General features: G+C 43.6%; 1 protein-coding gene across 3 annotated transcripts in view; it reads left to right on the plus strand.

Annotated features, from left to right (window-relative positions):
* SCN10A (sodium voltage-gated channel alpha subunit 10) overlaps positions 1–20,693 on the plus strand; it is a 93,371-nt gene that overhangs the window by 16,179 nt on the left and 56,499 nt on the right. For 2 of the 3 annotated variants that reach the window (XM_025870888.2, XM_025870897.2), the window contains exons 4-12: positions 5,669–5,797; positions 6,368–6,459; positions 8,427–8,618; positions 9,044–9,110; positions 12,773–12,914; positions 13,055–13,252; positions 13,969–14,139; positions 17,362–17,655; positions 19,977–20,088. In XM_025870888.2, the coding sequence (XP_025726673.2) occupies positions 5,669–5,797; positions 6,368–6,459; positions 8,427–8,618; positions 9,044–9,110; positions 12,773–12,914; positions 13,055–13,252; positions 13,969–14,139; positions 17,362–17,655; positions 19,977–20,088 (1,397 nt within the window). The remainder of the gene's footprint in view (positions 1–5,668; positions 5,798–6,367; positions 6,460–8,426; positions 8,619–9,043; positions 9,111–12,772; positions 12,915–13,054; positions 13,253–13,968; positions 14,140–17,361; positions 17,656–19,976; positions 20,089–20,693) is intronic. The other variant, XM_025870906.2, reaches the window with a different exon arrangement.

The following is a 20,693-nucleotide window of genomic DNA, read 5'->3' on the forward strand; positions in this document are numbered from 1 at the left end:
ATATTTTTCTATAGATTCGCTTAGTTTTCTATTTTAACAATTATATCACCTGCAGATAACGATGAACTTGTTTCTTTCTTTATGCATCTCATATGACTTTTTTATTTTTCTTATCTTGTTGAACTGGCTGGACATTCAGCATATTGCTGAATTGAAGCTACAATAGCAAGCATATTTCTTTTGCCCTTGATTTTAAAGAATATGCTTCCAATTTTCACTATTATCAGGATGACTAAAGGAATCTCATAATTAGCCTTTATCAAGTTATGGAAATTTCTTTCCACTCTTGGTTTATTAAGAGTTTTATTATGAATGGGTATTGGTTTTTATCAATATTTCTATTTCATTAAGATTATCATGTCGTCTTTCATCTGTTAACATAGTAGGTTACATTAATGAATTTTCCAGTCTAGTTTTAATAGTTCCAGCTTGATCATTGCTGGATTCAACTTGCCAGTATTTCATTTGATCTGTCTTGGTAAATGAGGCTGATTTATAATCTTCTCTCATAAATTGTCCCTTTGGGTTGCTTTTCCACCTCTCCGCCTCACTGTCTTCCTTCTGTATTGTCCCCAGAACTCCAAATTCTTCTCTGTTTTGCATAGCAATTCAGGTATCTCCCTCTCCTACAATGTTTCTCAGTAAGTTGTCCAAGGATCTCTATTGGTCCCTAGTCCCTCAGTAGCCTCTATATCATTTGACAGATACAGAAGGAAAAACAATGCAAACCTTTCATGCATAGATAGTTTAAAAATCTGAAATGTAAGATTGATCATAATTTTCATAGAATTTCTGATTTTTTTATGTTCTTAAAAGCAATGTATGTGTTTCAGGGACTGACAGTTCATAGTGGTTAACATGAAGTTAGTCATACATAGTTTATCCTAACTAATATGCTTTATTGTCACCTGACAGTTCCTGTTTACATTTGTTAAACTTGCATTTATCACTGTTACAGTTGAATTGCATAATATCACAGTTCAAAAAAAAATGAATCCTATCAAAAGTGGTTTGCAGAAATACAACAATGGTGATGAAAGTAGAAAAGTAAACCTCACAATATGAAATAAGGTCACAAATAAAAATAATAAATGGACTCTCTCATAAATACAAAGCTTGAATCTGAGACAAGTCATGAGACAGAAGTAAAGAAGTTCTGGAGATGGATAGTGGTCGTGGTTGCACAATATTGCGAATACACTTAATGCCACTGAATTGCATACTTAAAATAGTGACAGCAGGGGCACCTGGGTGGCTCTGTCATTAAGCGTCTGCCTTCGGCTCAGGTCATGATCCCAGGGTCCTGGGATGGAGCCCCACATCGGGCTCCTTGCTCAGCAGGGAGCATGCTTCTCCCTCTCGCACTCCCCCTGCTTGTGTTCCTGCTCTTGCTATCTCTCTCTCCGTCAAATAAATAAATAGAATCTTTTTTAAAAAATGGTGACAGCAGTAAATTTTCTATTATGTATATTTCACCACTTTTGGGGAAAAAAGAAAAGATATGTTGAACTGGTATTGAAGAAGCTCCAGCCATGGGGTCAGCAAGGAAAGGCATCACAATACAAATGAAAGATGCTGCTTCCCAATGTACTACGTTCCTCATTTGTGGAAAACAATGGGGGTCCATAGCATGCCTTCAGATCCTGAATTGCCTTTGAGGGACACAGTGGAAATTGTGAATACAAACTGACTGTGGCAGCTTAGTATGAGTCTCCTCAGCCTACAGGGCTGAGATGAAAGTGAGTATAAGATGCTGCTTTCCCACACTCAGTTGCTGTGACTGGCAAACAGAAAAGGCTTATAGTGTTTAAAATAAGGAATAAAATATTTTTAAATTACCATTTCTGCTAATACACGTAGTGGGTCTCAGTGATACATTCAGGATTTTGAACAGTATGGATCTTTGACTTCCGGGCCTAAACATCAGATTTTTTTCATGATTAGACACCAGGATTTCTTAAAACTGAACAGTGGGGCAAATGGCTTGATGGCTGAGAGTTTGACTTTTTCTCAATACCCAGTGATTTTCTTCCTCCGTCAGGAGTGTCTTTTGCATATTAAAGATCGCATCCAAACATTGCAACAGAACATGAAAAAATACCTTGTGAGCCAAATGCCACCAGAAAGAGGATGTGACTGTCAGCTACTGTCCCCCGAGTTGAGACCTTTAACCCTCCAGCTTCAGGTGGTGCTAAAGCCTCTGCTCACGTCCTCTGGTAAAACACTGAAAATAGTCTTCAGAACTCTCTCCATAATTTCTGGATCTGCACTTGATCTGAAAAGCCAGAAATATCCGTCAAAGCTTCCCAACAACCTATAATTCTGAGTTAAGATTTTCTAATTTAGAAAACATAAAGAGTTGGTGGTGGGGGGGAACCAACAAGATATGAAAGCTGACAGCTCAAGCAGCCATCCAGCCAGATATAGATATCTTCGTGAATAATTTCAAACACTATTTCCCTCTCGCAGATATGAAAAGACATTACTGCTATTCTCTCTTTAATGTGATTTTTACTTTTATATAAGACATACAGGTTTATGATTTAAAGGTCTCAGAGTTCTACAAAAATCCTAACAAAAACAACAATTTCATGCTTCTCATCTCCTCTCCCCTAATCCTGTACTTCCAGAGGCAAATGCTCTCAGCTTTTTTACCTCTTTATTCTGATCCTTCCTCCTCTCTGATAAGATACTCGTACTATATATTTTATTCTTCCACTTTAGATGTTGTCTATTGGCTTTCTGTTATGGAAAAAAAAAGAATTAGGTGCACATACCCACACACAATTCCGCTCACACTTATCTTCATATTGTAGTTATACTATCATTTTGGGTTAGGTAATCAGATGATATGTACGTCTTCTGACTACATACAGCTGTGCCATGCAATGTCCTTTGAGTACATGCTCCTTTTTGCTTTCTCTGGAGTTAATAAAGATCTCATTGCTTCATTTTCTTCATTTTCTCTGTTTTCTATGTCTTTACCCTAATTTTTTCCCAACTCTTCTCCAGAGTTTATTCATTGCTTCAATTTAGTCAAACATATCAGGCTATCCATCAGGTTCCATTTTTCTTGGGGAAATCACTCCTGGAGTCCTCCATCTCCTGACTCAATATGACCTAGGTGTTCTTGAGGCATGATGCACAGCTCTTTTCTGGAGATTTTCCCTTCTCCATTTTCTTTTGGATTCCATTTTCTCTCCCCTGCATCCCCAGATCTTCCTCTTTGTTGGTTACTTTCTTATTTGGGTGGAGCATCCTATGGTAACTTTCTCAGAAGGGTAGATGGAAAGTACATTTCTTGAGACTTGGTATATCTGTAATTGTCTTTATTTTGCCCTCATTATAACAGTTTATCTGGGGGAGAAATTCTATATTAAAAATTATTTTCCTTCAAAAAAAATTTTGAAGGTATTTGTTCCATTGTCTGATACTGTCCAAAGTTGCCATTGAGAAACCTGATGATATTTTGATTCTTAATCCTCTGGATGTAACCTGTGATTTTCACTCCCTCCAAAAAAGTTAGGGTCTTCTGTCTGTGTACAATGTTCTGAAATTTGGTGATGTTATGCCTTGACATTCATTCTTTTTCCTGAACACTTCTGAGTGTTTCTAACTGAATTCTTAGATCCTTTAGTTTGCAGAAATTTTCTTGAATTATTTCTTTGATAATTTTCTCTAGTCTCTCTGTCTATTTCTAGATCTCCTATTGGTCAGACATTGTACCTGCTGGTCTGACTCTCTAGTGTTCATGCTTATAAACTACCTCTCATCATTTTTTTTGGTCTCACTTCCTGTAAGATTTCTTCACCTTTTTTTTCAGCTCTTATATTAATGTTTTATTTTGCTATCACATTTTTCTTTTCAAAAGTTCTGTTTTGTTCCTTGAATAGTCTTTACAGCCTTCTGCTCTTGTTCTATGTATCCCATATCTTCTCATCTCTTAACTCTCTAAAAATATTCATGATGATTTTTTCCTAACTTTTCTTCTGCCCCCTGCATTGTCTCTTGCTTTTCTTTCTTTCCTGTTTGGTTGCTTTGGTCTTTGGTGTTAGAAGCATCCTTCCAATTCCTGATGCTCATTGCCTAGTGGTTCACATTAAGAATACAGCATCTTCTTGGGCTATTAACCTGACTGCCAGGCTTCTAGAAACTAACTGAAAGGCAGAAGGGAGTAGGTGGTGGAGGGTTGCCTGCCCTTCAGTGTATAAAGTGTCCCTTACACTCCTGTTTCAGCATGTAACTCTCCCTCTTGTTCAACTCTCGAAAGAATGAACATCCAATCTATTTCCAGAGCAGAGGAGGCAGTTCTTCACTGAATGGGTTCCTCAGTGAATAGCTGTTTCTTGTAAAGACTTTCAAGCAGTATTCAGCTCCACCTGACAACCTCTCCCAAAACCCCACTTTCAGAAGTGTTTAGTGTCTCTACGTCCTCAGCAGTCCTGCAATGTGGGTTGGCTTGCTTCTGGGAACTCCCCACTTTCCAGCTCAGGTTTTAGCTTTCTTGGGTCTGCTCTCTCAGTTACTACCCATCCATCTGCTTCCTAGTTCCCAAAATGCTGTTGTTGTGTTCTCCATTATCTCCCTCCTACTGGGTTTATGCTTTAAAAAAAATAAAAAAGGAAAAATCCTTCTACTAACATTTAAGAAGGATTTCAGAAAGGATAGAGGTAAATACATATGTTCAATCTGCCATATGTAATCAAGTCTTTCCATTTTTAATACCAGTGTTTATGTTTATGATTTTTAATTTAAAAAATTAACTGTACCCAAAATTATGTGTGCATCTGAATCCCTTTGGTTCTGGAAGGGTAGTTCCCTCTGGCCAGCAGCATTAGCATCAGCTGGGGAATGTGTTAGAAATGCACACTCTTAGGCCCTATGCTTGATTTACTAAATAAGAAACCCTGGGGGTAGAACCCAGAAATCTATGTTTGAACAAGCCCTCCAGGTGGTTCAGATGCTTGCTAGAGTTTGAAAACTCCTGCCATAGGTGACTGAGGGATTCTGAACATTTGAGAAACACTACCTTACTCTCAACCTCAGCTCTAGATCCATCTCTTCACCTCCAAAGCCACAAAGTGCCCAGCAGACTCAAAGGACTGTTTGAGATGACTTCCTCTGGCAAGACCCATCCTCAAGAGAAAATGTTTAGATGTTTTTTTCTTAAATGACACCTAGTTGTTTCCTGCCTTATATGGCTATTAGACTGGGATTCCTGAGTCCAAAAACACTTGCAGACCAAGGATGGTGGGCAAAGAAAAGACAGTTGGAAGTAGAGAAGTTTGGAGAGGAAGGACATAGCAGGGCCTCCACCTCTTTCACATGTCAGCCAACAGCCGGTTGGGAGAGGAGCTTTCAGCTTCCCCCTGGGCAACTCAGCAAACAGGAGCATCCTTGTTCTGAACCTTCTGGTGGTTCTGCACCTACTATTGCCCTCTACCCACGTTTTCAAGCCAAAGATGCTGCCAACTTTCTCAGCTGCACACATCCGTCTCCATCTGTGTGACTTCTCTGAGTTCCCCAGTCTTGCCTCCTTACCTTAACTTCTTCCTTTTCCCCACCTTGCTGATGATCTTTGCACATTTCCCTATGGAGCCATCCTAGTAGCTCCCCTCTGAACTCCCTCTATGGCACAGTTAATACTCCTTTCCCCCTTCCCTCTCAGGTATGTCTTCACTGTCATTTACACCTTTGAAGCCTTGATAAAGATACTGGCAAGAGGATTTTGTCTAAATGAGTTTGCTTACCTGCGAGATCCTTGGAACTGGCTGGATTTTAGTGTCATTACCCTGGCGTGAGTATTTCTCCATGCTGATGTGTATGTCTGCATGGGGCTTCTGGGTGGCTCACAGTCTGAGGATGTTTCCTCATCTCTATCCAGCTTCCTCATATGAAACTGCATGACCTGGGGTTTCCTTGCTTCTAAGTGTTACGTTGATGGTCACTTTAGGATTAGTCCCATACCTTCAGGTAGAAGTCAGAGACCTCAACTCTGAGCTAATAAACAGCCTGTCAAAGTGAGCAGACAAGGCTTAGCCTTGCACCTACCTGACCTGAAGGCCTTTGCCTGAGGAACCAGTGTTTGAGGAGACTTGTTGGCCAAGCCCACATGCTTGAATGCCCATCCATACATGTAGTGCACAGAGCCCTCAGGATCATAATCCATCTTCTCAAAGGGGCCATTTTAAAAACTATTGCAATAATTAAATCAGTGTGTCAGTCTATAGGTGGAAGTGCCACTAGATTTTGTGTCTATTCTGGATCCTTCTTAGGCTCTTATTACCCAAAATTGTCCTTATTTATGCTGCATACATTCCCAGGACCATTTCCTTGCAGAGATACTGACCAACTTCTGGTCCTACAGATACATTGGTGAAGCGACAGATCTCCGAGGGATCTCAGGCCTGCGGACATTCAGAGTTCTTAGAGCTTTAAAGACAGTTTCTGTGATCCCAGGTGAGCTCCTTTAACCATTACATGTTTTCATAGATCATATGCTGGTTTACACAGCCTAATGTCCTACTTTGATTTTTGCAAGAGTCCTATAAAGCTCCAGGGCATAAATTGTTGTCCCCATTTAAAAGACAAAGAAACTGAGGCCCAGACAGTAGAAAACACAATCCCAAGTCCTCACCACTAATGAGGCAAAGTGTCACCTGGAGATCTAGTGTCCCAATTCCTAGGCCAATGCTCTGTGCATAATACCTCATGACATCACCATAATAAATGACAAGAAGGTCATGTCCTCATTTTATGTTCTTGTTGTGGGGTTCAGGCAAAACTCCAGTTGGAGGTTCTCATTTATACCCTAAACTAAAGGTATAAACTTGAATATAAGGAGGAAGAGTGTAGGCAATCCTAGGCTCTTGTGAGTGTCTTTGCCATTTCCATATACCTGAAAGCTTGAGCCTCACTCTTATCTTTGGACCCACAGAGGAGAAAAGAATTGGGCAATTCTTGATTACAAATCAAGATTACAGAATTCAGAAACAAAAGTGTTCCACTAGAGTTTATCTTATCAGGCCTTCAAGACTTCTGTTGGCACCAGTAAATCAGGGATACACCTTACCCCCCACTGGGTTGATGGAAAGGATGGTGAGGCCAGAGACCAGGCAAACCATTGAGACAACTTCCACCTTGTGGCCTGATGGATTATCTCCTTTCCCTTACCCCTGAGAATCCATGCTTTCATCTGGAAAACAAAAACAATCAAGCCATGGGGGAAGTCCTTTCTACCATTCCATGTCTGGCTCTGCAGTGAAGGACTTCTACTGGACAAGCTTCCTCATGAAGAGAGCCATAGCGAGAAGTAGTCAGTGCTGCCACCTGTTATCTCTCTCACCTAGTCTTAGCCAGGAAGACCCTGAGTCTTGTTTATAAGACCTGTCCAGTCCAGACTCCCTCTCCAATCTCATCTCTCTCCTCTACCTGCCTTGTATCTTGTTCCAGAATCTACCTGTGGTTCTACAAATAGTCCTTGCCTTTGCTCATCTCCCAGGCTTTGGCCATGCTGCTTCTCTACTAAGAGAGTTCTTTGTCTCTTCATTCAACTCATACTCATTCCTCAGGCCTTTGCTAAGTTTTGACCTTCTCAAGGAGACTCCCTGGTCTCTCCCAACTTCCTCACATTCCACCCCATCCCATCCCCACCCTAGGCTTCAGTTAGGAGTTGCTTCTATGTGTGCCTACTTGCTCAATAATGCAATGGCATTCCCCCTCAGTTGTTAAACAACCCCACCACATGCCCTTGCCTAGCCCCCTGCTCAGTTCCCAGCCCAAGGACCAACAGAGCTAGTGCACAATAGGTTATTTGTTAACCAAAATGACAAAATGACTGAGATCAGTCTCAGACTGCTTCCCTGTTCAGAGACCTTTCTGCTACTGTGAATCTGCTCTCTGAAAGAAGCTGATATTATTCTCCACAGTTACAAATCCTCCCTCCTTAAACAAGCAGAGACCCCAACTTTACGGCCAGCTGTGCTTGTCCTAATGCCTCTCATGGTCTCATTCTATTGCTGTGTTTGTCTCTCTGTGTCTTTGTGTTTCTGTCTCTCTTTCTCTGTCTCATTCTATCTCCCTTGCATATCTCTCTCTCTCTCAACACACACACTGAGGTCCATGTGTTTCCATCCTCAAGCTGCCTCCTAGGACTGAATCATTATTAGCCTTACAATGATAAGAAATACATCATCTGGGTATGTTGTCTCATTCTTGCAAGGAATAATAATCTCTGTCTCCATCTCAGGGTTATTGCAAGGTTCAAATGGGGAACTATGCTTGGAACTGCCCTAAAGTTTGTAAAGTACCTCACACCTATATGTAGTGAAAGGATATAATGGTTAAGATGCAGGCATGCCAGACATGCAAGTGTGCTCTGTGTGGTACCTCATCCATGTGGGAGTGTTGTTGTCATCTTCCCACAGGACTGAAGGTCATTGTGGGAGCTCTGATCCACTCGGTGAGGAAACTAGCAGATGTGACCATCCTCACTGTCTTCTGCTTGAGTGTCTTTGCCCTGGTGGGTCTACAGCTCTTCAAGGGCAATCTCAAGAACAAATGTGTCAAGAATTGTGCAACTCTCAACGAAACGGGCAATTACTCCTCTTACGGAAAACAAGAGTGGAACTTCTGCCATAGGGACAAAGGTCTGGTTGGCAAGGGTGTGAAGCCCCTGCATACCTATATAGAAATATATTTTCATTCCTCTTTCCAGCTGAAATGCTTCTCCTGAGCTATGTTTTACTTTTGGGTCCCCATTTTCTGTTGTCCAATGTCCCTTTTACAAGAAAATTAACTATAAATCTAGGGGCAAATCATTCTGCTGGGGGAGACTCAGAGCTACAGTCACTGCTCAGCTTTTCTCTTCCCAGATGGGACTTTCCCACTTCCAAATGTCCCAGCATGCCTGCTGAGAGCACATAGCCAAGGGAACACATCTTGCTCAGGCAGAAGACTTAGGAGATGTTGCCTCCACCACATAAGGCTTGAGCAAGAGGGATTCAGAACTATATTCATGGCTTTCATTTCTTCCTTTCTCCTGCAGATTTCTACTATAATAAGCCTGGCACTTCAGATCCCTTACTGTGTGGCAATGGATCTGATGCAGGGTGAGTGCTCAACCCATGACAAAGCACGAATGCCCAGCAGTCCTTTCTCTTTGTCATTATCATTTTCTGGATAGAGACTGGTTTGCAGACCCCAAGGGTGATATAGAAATTAGTAAGTCATGGCTTTTGCCATCCCAGGCTCATGGGGTGGGAGTGTAGGAGTTAGCTTTTGCTATGTAACAAAGAGCCCCAAGGTTTTGTGGCTTACAATACTAGCCATTTATTTAGCTCAGGATTCTGCACATTAGCATGTTGAACTGAGATCAGCCTGGTGTTCTGGCATTGCCTGAGCTTTCCACACATCTGCAAACAATGGACAGATTAGCAGGGGCCAGCTGATCTAGGACAGTCTCAGCTGGGGCAGTTTTTCTGCTCCATGTGGTCTCATCTCCCAGCAGGCTAGCCTGGTCTTGTTCTCAAGGGCAGAGAGAGGGTTCCAAGAGAAAGTGGAAGTGTACAAGGTCTCTTGAGACCTAGGTTCAGAACTGGCACAATGTCACTTTTACTGCATTCTATTGAACAAAGCAAGTCACAGGCCAGTGCAAATCCAAGGGACGGAGAGATAACATTTACCTCTTGACTGGAGGAGTTATGGCAGTTTTATGGCAAAGGGGTATGGATACAGGTAGGAGAAGAGTTGTGGCCATTTTGGCAAATAATCTACCCCAGGAAGGAACTAATATAAATACGTTTTGTGTCAAATGTTCTACATTTAATCACCACAACTCAATCACATGGGTTTTGTTATCCACACATGACAGAGGAAGAAACACGTGCATCAGCCTTTGCCATTTCAAATTCTTCCAGAGGCTAGATACATAACAAATGAGAAGATTAGGCTGGGTGGGAACTAGGCAGTTGATAGTTTGTGCCCCATTTAAAAGGGCCAGCCACTGCTCAGCCCAGCTTTTGGTTGCCACATGGAAATGTGGGTCCACTGCTTCCAGCTCTTCTAACTTTTAGAAAAAGAAAGACAAGAATTCAGATTTTTATGTGAAATCTCCCAACTACAAACATTGGCTACCAATTCCAAAAAAATGTCTACATATTGTGGGCCAAACAAAATATTTCTGCAAGCCAAATTCAGCCTGCAAGCTGCCAATTTTTGAGCTCTGATGCATATACATAAAGATGCTAACCTGTGAAGAAGCAGTGCTATGCTAGAGGCTCCATGGGCTGAAGGGACACAGTGAGGTGATGATGGGAGGCAGTGCAGGAGGTCAGGGAAGGTTTCCTGGAGGTGGTGGTTGAGGTGAGCACTGAAGCACAGGCAGGATGTCTCCAGTTTGGCTGAACAAGAGATCATTTGGATGGAGGCCATTCCAGGTGGCAGAACAGAATGTGAAACAAAGCAAAGGGGTTGATGTCCCCTCAAGCTTGCCTGCTGCTTTGACCACTGGAGCAGGCATGAGCAGAAAGTTCAGGCAACAGATCAGCAAGGCTCATCTTTCCCATCTCCATGTTGGGGGTCTGGAGCCCAAAGCCCATATGACCCCACTCCCTGAATGGCTAACTACCCCCGATTGCCCAAGGGGAGCTGGGTGGGACCTGTATGGAGCTTTGCCTTAATCAGCTCACTAGACAAACAATCTCAGATAGAGCTGAGAATTTGATCAACATAGGGTCCTTGGCCTCTTTCTTCACAAATGCTCTTGGCATTTAGTTCTTTGGTTCAGAGATAGGGCTGTTCTGATGTCGGTTTGCCTTTGACTTAAATCTAAACAAAAGGCCTCCTCAGTGTCTTTTTTCCTGTCCGGATAATGGTATTTCTCATGGCAAGGGCTCCAGGGTAGCCTAAGTGCTATCTGTGGTAAAGTTATGGGGTCCACGCATGGCCCACAACCCAGCTCCAAAATAGGCCAGACATCCTGCTGGGCAGGTCCTGGCCAGGAAATAAGTGTATAAGGCTGGGATGGCAAGGGAGGCCAGCTTAGGGTGATGGGCAGAGGGAGCCCTGAAGGGCATACCGTGAAGATGGAAACTGGGTCCTGTACTGGGCCACACAGAAGCCAGAGCCCTGAGCTAAGGCCCTCACTGACCAGTGGCACTGTGGGAGGAAAGTCCGGGGTCTCACAAGCACTAGGAAACACTTATTGATTTCCAGCATTCTTTCACATGTATTTTTCCAGTCCATTCTTTTGGTCCCTTCAGGTTAAAAATAGCAGGAATTTTAATTTGCAATTTACATATAATATTTACTATGCTGAAGGCACCATGCAAGAAGCTTTGTAGTACCATCTCATTTAATTCTCAGAGCAGTTCATTATTGATGTGTAGCAACTGTAGTGGAGTTTAATGGAAGGCATGGAAATAAGGCTACCCTTGAGTTAACTAGCAAACCTACAGGTAATGTGTTGACTAGCTCCTTTGGAGAGCAAATCAAAAGACTGTCTGTTTTTAAATGTGAGTCTAGAGAGTCTAGGAACTCACAAATCTCCAATCAAGATTGGAGATAGAATTGGTGTTAATTATAGTCAAGTTGCTGGGACCCTAATCAATTGTATGGGTCCCAGGACTGTGTGTTTACATGGATGTCTAGAATAAGGACAGCCCCAGAGACTGGTGTTAGTGGAGGCATGCTGGAGTGGTAGCATCCCGAACTACAAACAAGGTATTACTGTTTTCTCAGCAAAGCCATCCCACTGAGGTAGATGCAAACACCTCACATGCCTTTAGCTTAGAGATACTTCTTGACATCAACTTACTCCCTTATCATGAGAGAGTGAAGAGTCAGTCCAGCACTGCCCACCCCAATACTCACCGTGTGGTCATCTTAAATTTGGCCTTCCTTCATAAGTCAGTCTTCATAGGCTACTTGACAGTTATATTTCTCCTTTTGAATGAATACATTGGCATCTGTGTGGTTTTAGCAACTGACTTCTTTTCTCTGAACCTCAGCTTCCACATCTGTAAGAAAGGATGGTTCAGATGATTAATTTATAGCATTTGTAAAGCACTTAGGAGAAAGAAAGAGGAACACAGTAAGTGCCCAGTAAGTGGAAAGTGTTGTTTTCATTGTTATATATAATTGGTGAATGAACTTGACTAATGTGAGTCCTCCTTGGATGACAGGTTGGCAGATGATGCCAAATGGCTCAGGTTTTAAGTTTGAATTATTGATACTGACTCTCCCTCCCCTGGTGTGAACCGGCAGAGAGTTTGCCGCCTTATGGGATCAGGTCTGGGCAGTCAGCTGGCCTTCCCAGGCCACTACCCTCTGCATGAAACTCTGAAGTGAAAGTATTATCATCCCCATTTAAATGGGCAAGAGGGGGGCACCTAGGTGGCTCAGTCAGTTAAGCGTCTGCCTTCTGCTTAGTTCATGATCTCAGAGTCCTAGGATTGAGGCCCTTGGTAGGGCTCCCTGCTCAGTGGGGAGCCTGCTTCTCCCTCGGACCCTCCCCCCTCTCATGCTCTCTCTCTCTCTCACTCTTTCTCTCAAATAAATAAATAAAATCTTTAGAAAAATAAAATAAAAAACAAAGGAGCAAAAGGAACTGAGCCTTAGAGAGATCAAGGTCATCCAGCTAACAAGAGGGAGGCCAGGCCTTGAGCTCCAATCTTTACTTCAAACCCTATGGTCTTCTTATAGCCTTGGGCTGCCTTGCCCCCAAGAAGCAGGGGGGCTATGCAATTGATGACCTTCTCTATTCTTGCTGCAGCCACTGCCCTCAAGGTTATCTCTGTCTTAAAACATCTGACAACCCAGATTTTAACTACACCAGCTTTGATTCCTTTGCTTGGGCTTTCCTGTCACTGTTCCGCCTCATGACACAGGATTCCTGGGAACGCCTCTACCAGCAGGTATTGATCCGCATGTCCCCCTACAGATTTGTTTGGAAGCTGGGGAGTCAGATGCATGCCTACGTTTTTCCTGGAGGAGCCTGGCAACGTCAGGGGCCCATAAACTCTGGATACAGATCTCCTTTCTCTTGAATCTGCAGACCCTGAGGGCTTCTGGGAAAATGTATATGGTCTTTTTCGTGCTTGTCATCTTCTTGGGGTCTTTCTACCTGGTCAACTTGATCTTGGCTGTGGTCACCATGGCATATGAGGAGCAGAACCAGGCAACAATTGACGAAATTGAAGCCAAGGAGAAGAAGTTCCAAGAGGCCCTTGAGATGCTCCGGAAGGAGCAGGAGGTCTGTGAGGGGTGGATGCTTTGTGAAGTCTGTTGCAGGCTGCAATTCTGGGGCAGAGGTCTGGATGAGCCACTTAGATTAAGGCTGTCATTCTAGGGAATTATAAGAAGATTCATTGTACCTTAAGGACCATCTCAGGTCAGGTTTTCTTTAAAAAGAACCCAACGAAGATCTTGTGCCACTGATTTATTGAGGGGTGCTCTCAGGAAAAGGAGAGAGCAGGAAGTAGGATGGGACAGGAGAAGAATTAAACAAGAAGGTGGCCTCACCTAGAGATGACCTTCAGCCTGATCCCATGGGGAGCTCTGGAGCATGCCTTGTACCGCAAAGTTAGCTGTACCTTGAGGCAAGAGGGTTGGCCTTTTATACCCCCATACCTGCCCCAGCCAAATGTACAGTCAAAGGAAATATTCTACAGAATACTGTAGCTGTGATCCATTAGCAGCTTACACTCAAGCAGCTGAAGATGAGTATACTGACCTGGTAAAATGGATTCGGTCAGGGCATCAGCAGGGCATACTACAAGGTGTGAATGAAAGGGATAACTCAGAGGTGGCTCTTCCTGCCATGCCTCAATCCCACTACCACCCAGGTTCTAATCCTGACCTCCTCTGTTTCAGATACCCTCATCTCTGTGACATCGCATGTGTAAGGGACACATTCATGTTAAGCTCAGTCACATATTGTCGGCTGCAACTGCTGTTCTGTCTCTTCAGGTGCTGGCAGCGCTAGGGATTGACACAGCCTCTCTCCATTCCCACAATGGATCACCTTTAGCCTCCAAAAATGCCAGTGAGAGAAAGCGCAGAATGAGACCAAGGGTGTCAGAGGGCTCCACAGACGACAACAAATCACCCCAATCTGATCCTTACAACCAACGCAGAATGGTAAAAGGCTCAAGTTTGTTCTCTAAAGATTACCCACCTTTGCAGCTGCCATGGACAATGATTGGAGTGGGAAAATGTCTGTAGCAGGGAGACAGTTGGAGGCACAAAGATTAGGAGGATGTTATAGTAATCCAGACAACACACTGACCCCCCACCAAATGGTGGCCTAAACTAGGACGGGGCATTATAAATGTGAAAAAGGGGTGGATTGTGACTTCTTTTCAGTGTAGGGGACAATAAGACTGGAACTGTGGAATGTGGAAAAAGGAGAAAGAAGTCCAAAGTGACTCCCAGTTTCCAGAACTGGGTAATTAGATGGGTAGTGATTCTAAGGCAGGAGCACTGGAGGAAGAACCCAGTTTTGTAGGGAAAGTGGTGAGCCCATATTGGACACACTGACCTTGAGTTGTCCATGGACCTGTGGACATCAAGGGTTAGCTTCCTCCTAACACGCTGATCTGCGATTCTGTCCAAGGTGCTGAAATCATTTACAACCTTTTCTAACCTCATGCCTCAGCCCCCACAACCCAAACTCTCACCTGTTTTTGGCACAGAGGATTCCAGATCCATCTCTGATGCAGTCCAGCCTAGGAAAAACTTCAGTACCTCACTTCAGACCCTGTAACAATTCTGTTCACCACCCAAACCTTCTACATCCTACTCCAAGATTCCCTATACTCACCAAGGTTCCTCCCGCCACCTCACTCTCCCTTGAAAGTCCTGTGTACTCCAAACATGCCCTTTCCAGAGACCTAAGAGATGATAACCCCTTTGTGGAAGAGTAGTTCCCACACTAACAGTATGGAAAAGGGAATCAACATGGCTATTTTTCAGGCCTCCTGACTGTCACTTCCCTCTCAATCTCTTTTCCTATGCTCATCTGAAGGATGTTCTACTTTCTATAACACAGTCTCTGTAGTCCCCAGACTTATGTGTGCCTATATGTGCACAGACATGCTCACATGCACACTGGCCTCAGTGACATACACACTTCAGCATTTATCAGATTCTGTGCCCTTCCCTTCCTTGCTCTGCCTCTTTTGAGCAGCACCTGGCATGCACAGGGTACAGATCAGAAGATGTTTGAAAGAGGATTTGACTAGGGCTCTGACAATCACAGAACAGGATGAATCACAGCTTCCATGTCAATGATACTGTGAATTGGGCTTTAATTCCCCTCATTCAGTCAACCCCACATAGATTAGCACCTTGATGTCCAATAATTGTTTGGTGTGTATGTGCTTCACTCTCCAACTAGATTTACCTTCACGTGGACAAAAGAGGAGCTGTGTCTTGTTAATTCAACAATACTAGGTGCAATGTTGTAAAGAGATAACTAAAACATGGTCCATTTCCCAAGGACTTCCATTTGGTGGAGGAGACAGATATAAAAACTATGTGTTATGTACTATATTAGGGAAACATACATGGTGTTTGGGGGATAGAAGAGATACCCTCTCTTATGGGGGTGGAGGTATATCAGGAAAGGCTGCATGGAGGAGGAGATAATTGAAATGAATAGTAAATAGTGAGTAGGGGTTCCTCCAGTAATTGAGGACTGCAAGAGAGGGGAGGAGGAGTATTTTTCAGGCCTAAAAGAAAACATGTATGTGCAGAGGCAGGGAAGCACTATTTGGGTACGTATTAATGCTCACTAATGGATTGGAATTCATTCAAGAGGGCATCCCCTTCCTCTTTTCCCAGGTGTGTTCATGTAGTAAATAGCCCATAAGCAGTTTTTATATAAAGTCATTTTCTAACCAGCAGCAGTGAGTGAGAGATTGGGGGTAGCAACTAGGAGAGACAGAGCAAGGGTTTCACGGAAACCACAGGACACCAGTTGGTCTGCCTGGATGACACATTTTAAGGCAAGTCTAGTGCTTAGATTCAGAGGTCACTGCCACCATTTGTCAAATAGGTTAATTCTGAAATATTAACTGGTGGCCAGGGAAGCAGTGCCGTCAAATATGGGACCAAAATCTTCTTCTTAGTCTCTTCATTGGTTTGTTTAGTGCCCAACTGCAAATAACTCAGCCATCCCATTTTTAATAAAGATTTGCCAGATCTGCTTCTTTACTGCAAAAGTGGGACTGATTTGTGGATTTTTTATGAGTTCCATACTCCTTGGACATATGTTCTAAGTAAAGAGTGCCCTGTTTATAATACTGAGATTGCAAAGATTGTTGCTGAACAGGATTGGGCTCCAAATAATCAAGAAAGAAGACGTCAGTTCCGTGGGATAGGGGGATAAGTAAACAGGACTCTAATGGACAAGATGTCCCAACTTCAGTAGTTTAGTAAATAAAATTAAGGAAGGGGGAAACATTCAACAGTATGATCAGAGTTTGCTAGGAAGTCAGTGTGTAGATCTTCAGAAATACTTCATATGGCCTAGGACAGAACTGACAACTTGTTATGGTCAAGCTCCCACAGTGGTCATGGGTACTAGCCAACCCAGGCTCCAGCAGCTCTAGGCCTGTGAATTAGCTCCTTTCCTCTGGCAACTGTAAGCCTCACAGTTCCCTCAGCGGGAGATTTTGATGGGAAATGTTTATTGATTTGGAGGAATGGCATTATTCTTCCAGGAAATTAGGCTGTAACTCTCCCTTCAATCTCTCCATTGTTGACTATTCAAAGTTTGCCTCAAGGGATCCTGGAAGCTCATTACATTACAAAGCTCTTGTCTCCTCCTTTGCAACACAAACTCTCACGTTTATATAGGCTGGATCTAATGAATTGCAGAACCTAATTTTCAGACAATAAAGTGCACTTGTTCATTCCACAACCATTTACCAGGCTTGTTCCAGTACTGGTGTGCATAATAGTCTCCTTAGGTCTCAGCTTTACATGTCGAGCAGGGAATTTAAGACAGCTTTGTCCAGCCCTATGGGCAAATGCTGGTAAAGAGCTGATCCTTCTGGGTGACAAGGTTGTCTTCTGATATTTTTGCCCGTCATCACCTATTTGATGATCTTAAGCACCCTATAATCTCTCATCTCTCTTGGCCTTTTCCCAGGCTACATCAAAAATATTCTTCTCCATTCTCTTCCCATGTTTACCTAGAATAACCCTCAGATCTGTGTCTTTAATTTTCTTCTGGAAGTTCATGAGAATAAGGGCAGGGAAATGGGCGTGGGTGGAAGAAGTGTTGAGCTCCAGATTTGCCTATAGGCTCAGCTTCCAGCCTGCCTTTATCTCTTGCTCCTTTGGGGCAATGCCCAGTCTTTCCTAGGCCTCACCTCTGGGAGACGCCGGGCTAGCCATGGCAGTGTGTTCCATTTCCGTGCCCCTTGCCTGGATACCTCATTCCCTGATGGAGTCACAGATGATGGAGTCTTTCCTGGAGACCGTGAGAGCCATCGGGGCTCCATGCTCCTAGGTGGAGGTGCTGGCCAGCAAGGCCCCCTCCTTAGGAGTCCACTGCCTCAACCCTCCAACCCTGGCCCAGGACATGGAGAAGACAGACACTCTACATTGTCCACCGGTGAGCTTGCCCCTGGGGGCATCGAAGTCTCGGTAAGTTTGTCTATGCTCCAGATTCTTGGGCTGCTCTCCAGGTAGAGACCAAGAAACCCTGAGTGTCACCCAGGGAGGGATTGGGTTTACCTGAGGTCAAACAGGTTTTGTGGTTTACTCTGCAGTACATAAATACAAATTATTTTCCAGTTGATCTCCCCCTTTTTTTTTCAGTGTTCCTCTGTCCCCACTCACTATCACTGCTTTAGAGACAGGCCTGCTTGTTCCCTGGATGAATATGAGAAAAATGGAAAGTTCTCTTCTGCCTGTAGCTCTGTGCAAACTATGCTGGTCTTAGCACATGGGATCCAGTGAAATTCTGGGAGTTGCCCTGGACAGATATTAGCAGAAGCAAATTATCCCTTGCTTTACTCAGAGAAGCAATAACTTGCCAAAATGTACAAATTAGGCAACAGCGACTAACTGGCAAGCACTCTTAATAGAATAATGGCAGAGTGTAATGGCAAACCAGGGACTCCTTATTGGATTGTGAGCTGTGATTTAATTTGAGCTCTCCCTTTAGTTTCAGTAATGATGCTTCTAGTGTTTTTCATTTGCCCTCTCTGTCTAGCCAGGGACACAGAGCAGTTTGCAAAAAGACTTGTAAACCGACCATGATATGGCTCTACTGACTTGGACAAGTCCTACCGGGTTACCTTAGCTCCATCTCTGACTGGATGCCATATGATCCCAGCAAGAAACAGATGAACCACTCCAATGGGCAAGTGGGAAGAGTTTATTGAAGTATTTACAGAGGTGTACACTGGGCTCTGAACTAAGGAGGGACAGTGAAGCACTTAGAGATGAGCAATAGTAGGGAGCTGTTACATGCTTAGGCTGAAGAAGTGAGAGGAAGGACCAGAACCAGAACCCAGCAAGAGCTGGGTGGCCCAACAGAACTTGTGAGCCAGGTGGAAGACCATAGCCACTACCCAGCCACAGCCTAGCCGGGAAGAAACCAGGTGACAGCCTACTCCTCTCTCCTTCCAGACTCTGATCTTCTGTCTGTGCCTCCCATTGACCAAGCCTGACCAGAACAGGATGGTGAGGGTGATGCTGCTTGTACAGACCACCCTCCGCAGGCACAGAGCAGGGTAGAGAAGGTGGAGAGTGGGTCTCCAGGAGCCAAAGGAGAATCACCAACACAAAGAGGTGCTTTAACACTCTAGAAAATACCTCATTCAAGAATTTCTCCCTAGATTACCACTCTCCTAGATATTCTGACTTTGATTCATTTTAGTTAAATTACTTGGCTGGTGCAAGATTAACTCTTTAAGCCCTTCTGTGTCACAAGGTTGTGGGTTTCAATCACGGGTGTGCCACTTACCAGCCAAGTCACCTGTAACAAGTTCCTTAAATTCTTCAAGCCCCCAAGTCTCCCATTAAAAAGGTTTCTAAATAGCTGAAGCGTTAAATAGAATCATAAAGTGCCTGCATCGATACACATGTGTCTGACAAATAACAATAGCTGCTAGCATCTCTTGTTGAGTCCTCATGGTTGAAAACTTTCTGAATGTTTTTTATATGTATTAAGGCACTTATTACTGTATACCTATGAGCTTCACCTATGGCAGGTGCTCAATAAATGCTTGTTGGATTTGGATTCTGAATGGTTGTGCAGTGCCAAATCAGCTGCTGTGGGCCCCAGACTTCCCACATCCAAGGTAGTGTGTGACTAAAGTTAGGGGAATGGAACCCAGGTGGAACTTCCAGTGAAGGCCTGAAGAGGGAAGGCTCAAAGGATTGTGTCAGACAACTAACACTGGAGAATCAAGACACACAAATATTCCCTCAGAAAAAAAAGGACTGTGTGGAGTTTAGAACTGGGTTGTATGCTGGGGAGGGAAATGAGCCTATTAGAAAGGTCAAGAAAACCTGTCCTGGAGAGGAAGTCTTTGTGAACCCATATGCACAGCGCAGAAGAAGTCTTAGAATGACTACTTGGTCCACTGTTCCTGCAGCTCGCACTTACCTTGGGTAGAAACCCAAGGTAAGTGAGATAGCCCTCATCCCCACCCTGGTGCCCAGGGACCTGTCCTCAAGCAGGAGTTTGCAGAGTCTCAGGTGAGCCTGGGTTATAGAATTAGCTACAAACCTAGACTCTGCTTGCACCCCCAACTCTGTGTCCTTGTCTTCATGCCTAAGCTCTTACCCCAAGTTCAAGAATCAGCCCCATTTCCCAAAGCACAACTGCAGAGGATCATAGCTTCACCAGGCAACTTGTGACCACACAAGACTGGCCAATAAGAGGCTAAGTGACCTGTCTTTGCCACAGATGACTTCAAGTTGGAGGAATATCCTGACTGTTTGTGTCCCAGCAGGCATTTGATGCAGGACAGAAGAAGACTTTCTTATCAGCAGAATACTTGAATGAACCTTTCCGAGCCCAAAGGGCAATGAGTGTTGTCAGCATCATGACCTCTGTCCTTGAGGGTAAGTACCACTCATTGGAATATCCAGCCACTGTGCTACAATGAGTCTGCATTTGAGCAGCAGAGGAGTTGCCCCAAATCTGTGTCAAAGATGTCACCCATCTGTGTCCTTGGATCCTAAATACTACTCCTTTTTATGCCCTTGGTCCCATTACCCTTTATCAATGTGTTTTTTTAAAAGTATGGATAATTTTTTCAAAAACGATAGAATCCAATGAGTTTTTAATGCCCTAGTTTCATCTCTTGTTCAAATTTACATCTGCTTCATATGTATTCACAAAACTAAATTTGAGAAAGTGATCTGGCAGGCACCAGAGAATTTCAAGCTACTTCAGGTATGCAAGAAATTTTACAGTCCTTAATTTTCAAATACAGCAGAATTATCCTGTCATTTTTCATGGTTGTAACTTTTATGGTTATAGCTTAATTTTTGTCTCAAGCCCCCATTATGCTGAGCATTGGAAGATAATTTAAGTAAATTAATCAGTCAATTTAACTAAATTCTTGTTAATTCAGGGCTCCATCAATCAAATGGGAATCCACTTAGCCTTCTCAGGGATGTGTTCCAATTGCTTACACCAAACCAGGAGCTGGAGGAAGACAGTG

The sequence above is a fragment of the Callorhinus ursinus genome, unplaced genomic scaffold (assembly GCF_003265705.2).
Source record: "Callorhinus ursinus isolate GAN/ISIS: 27379988/994484 unplaced genomic scaffold, GSC_fseal_2.0 scaffold1, whole genome shotgun sequence".
In the NCBI taxonomy this organism is placed as follows: domain Eukaryota; kingdom Metazoa; phylum Chordata; class Mammalia; order Carnivora; family Otariidae; genus Callorhinus; species Callorhinus ursinus.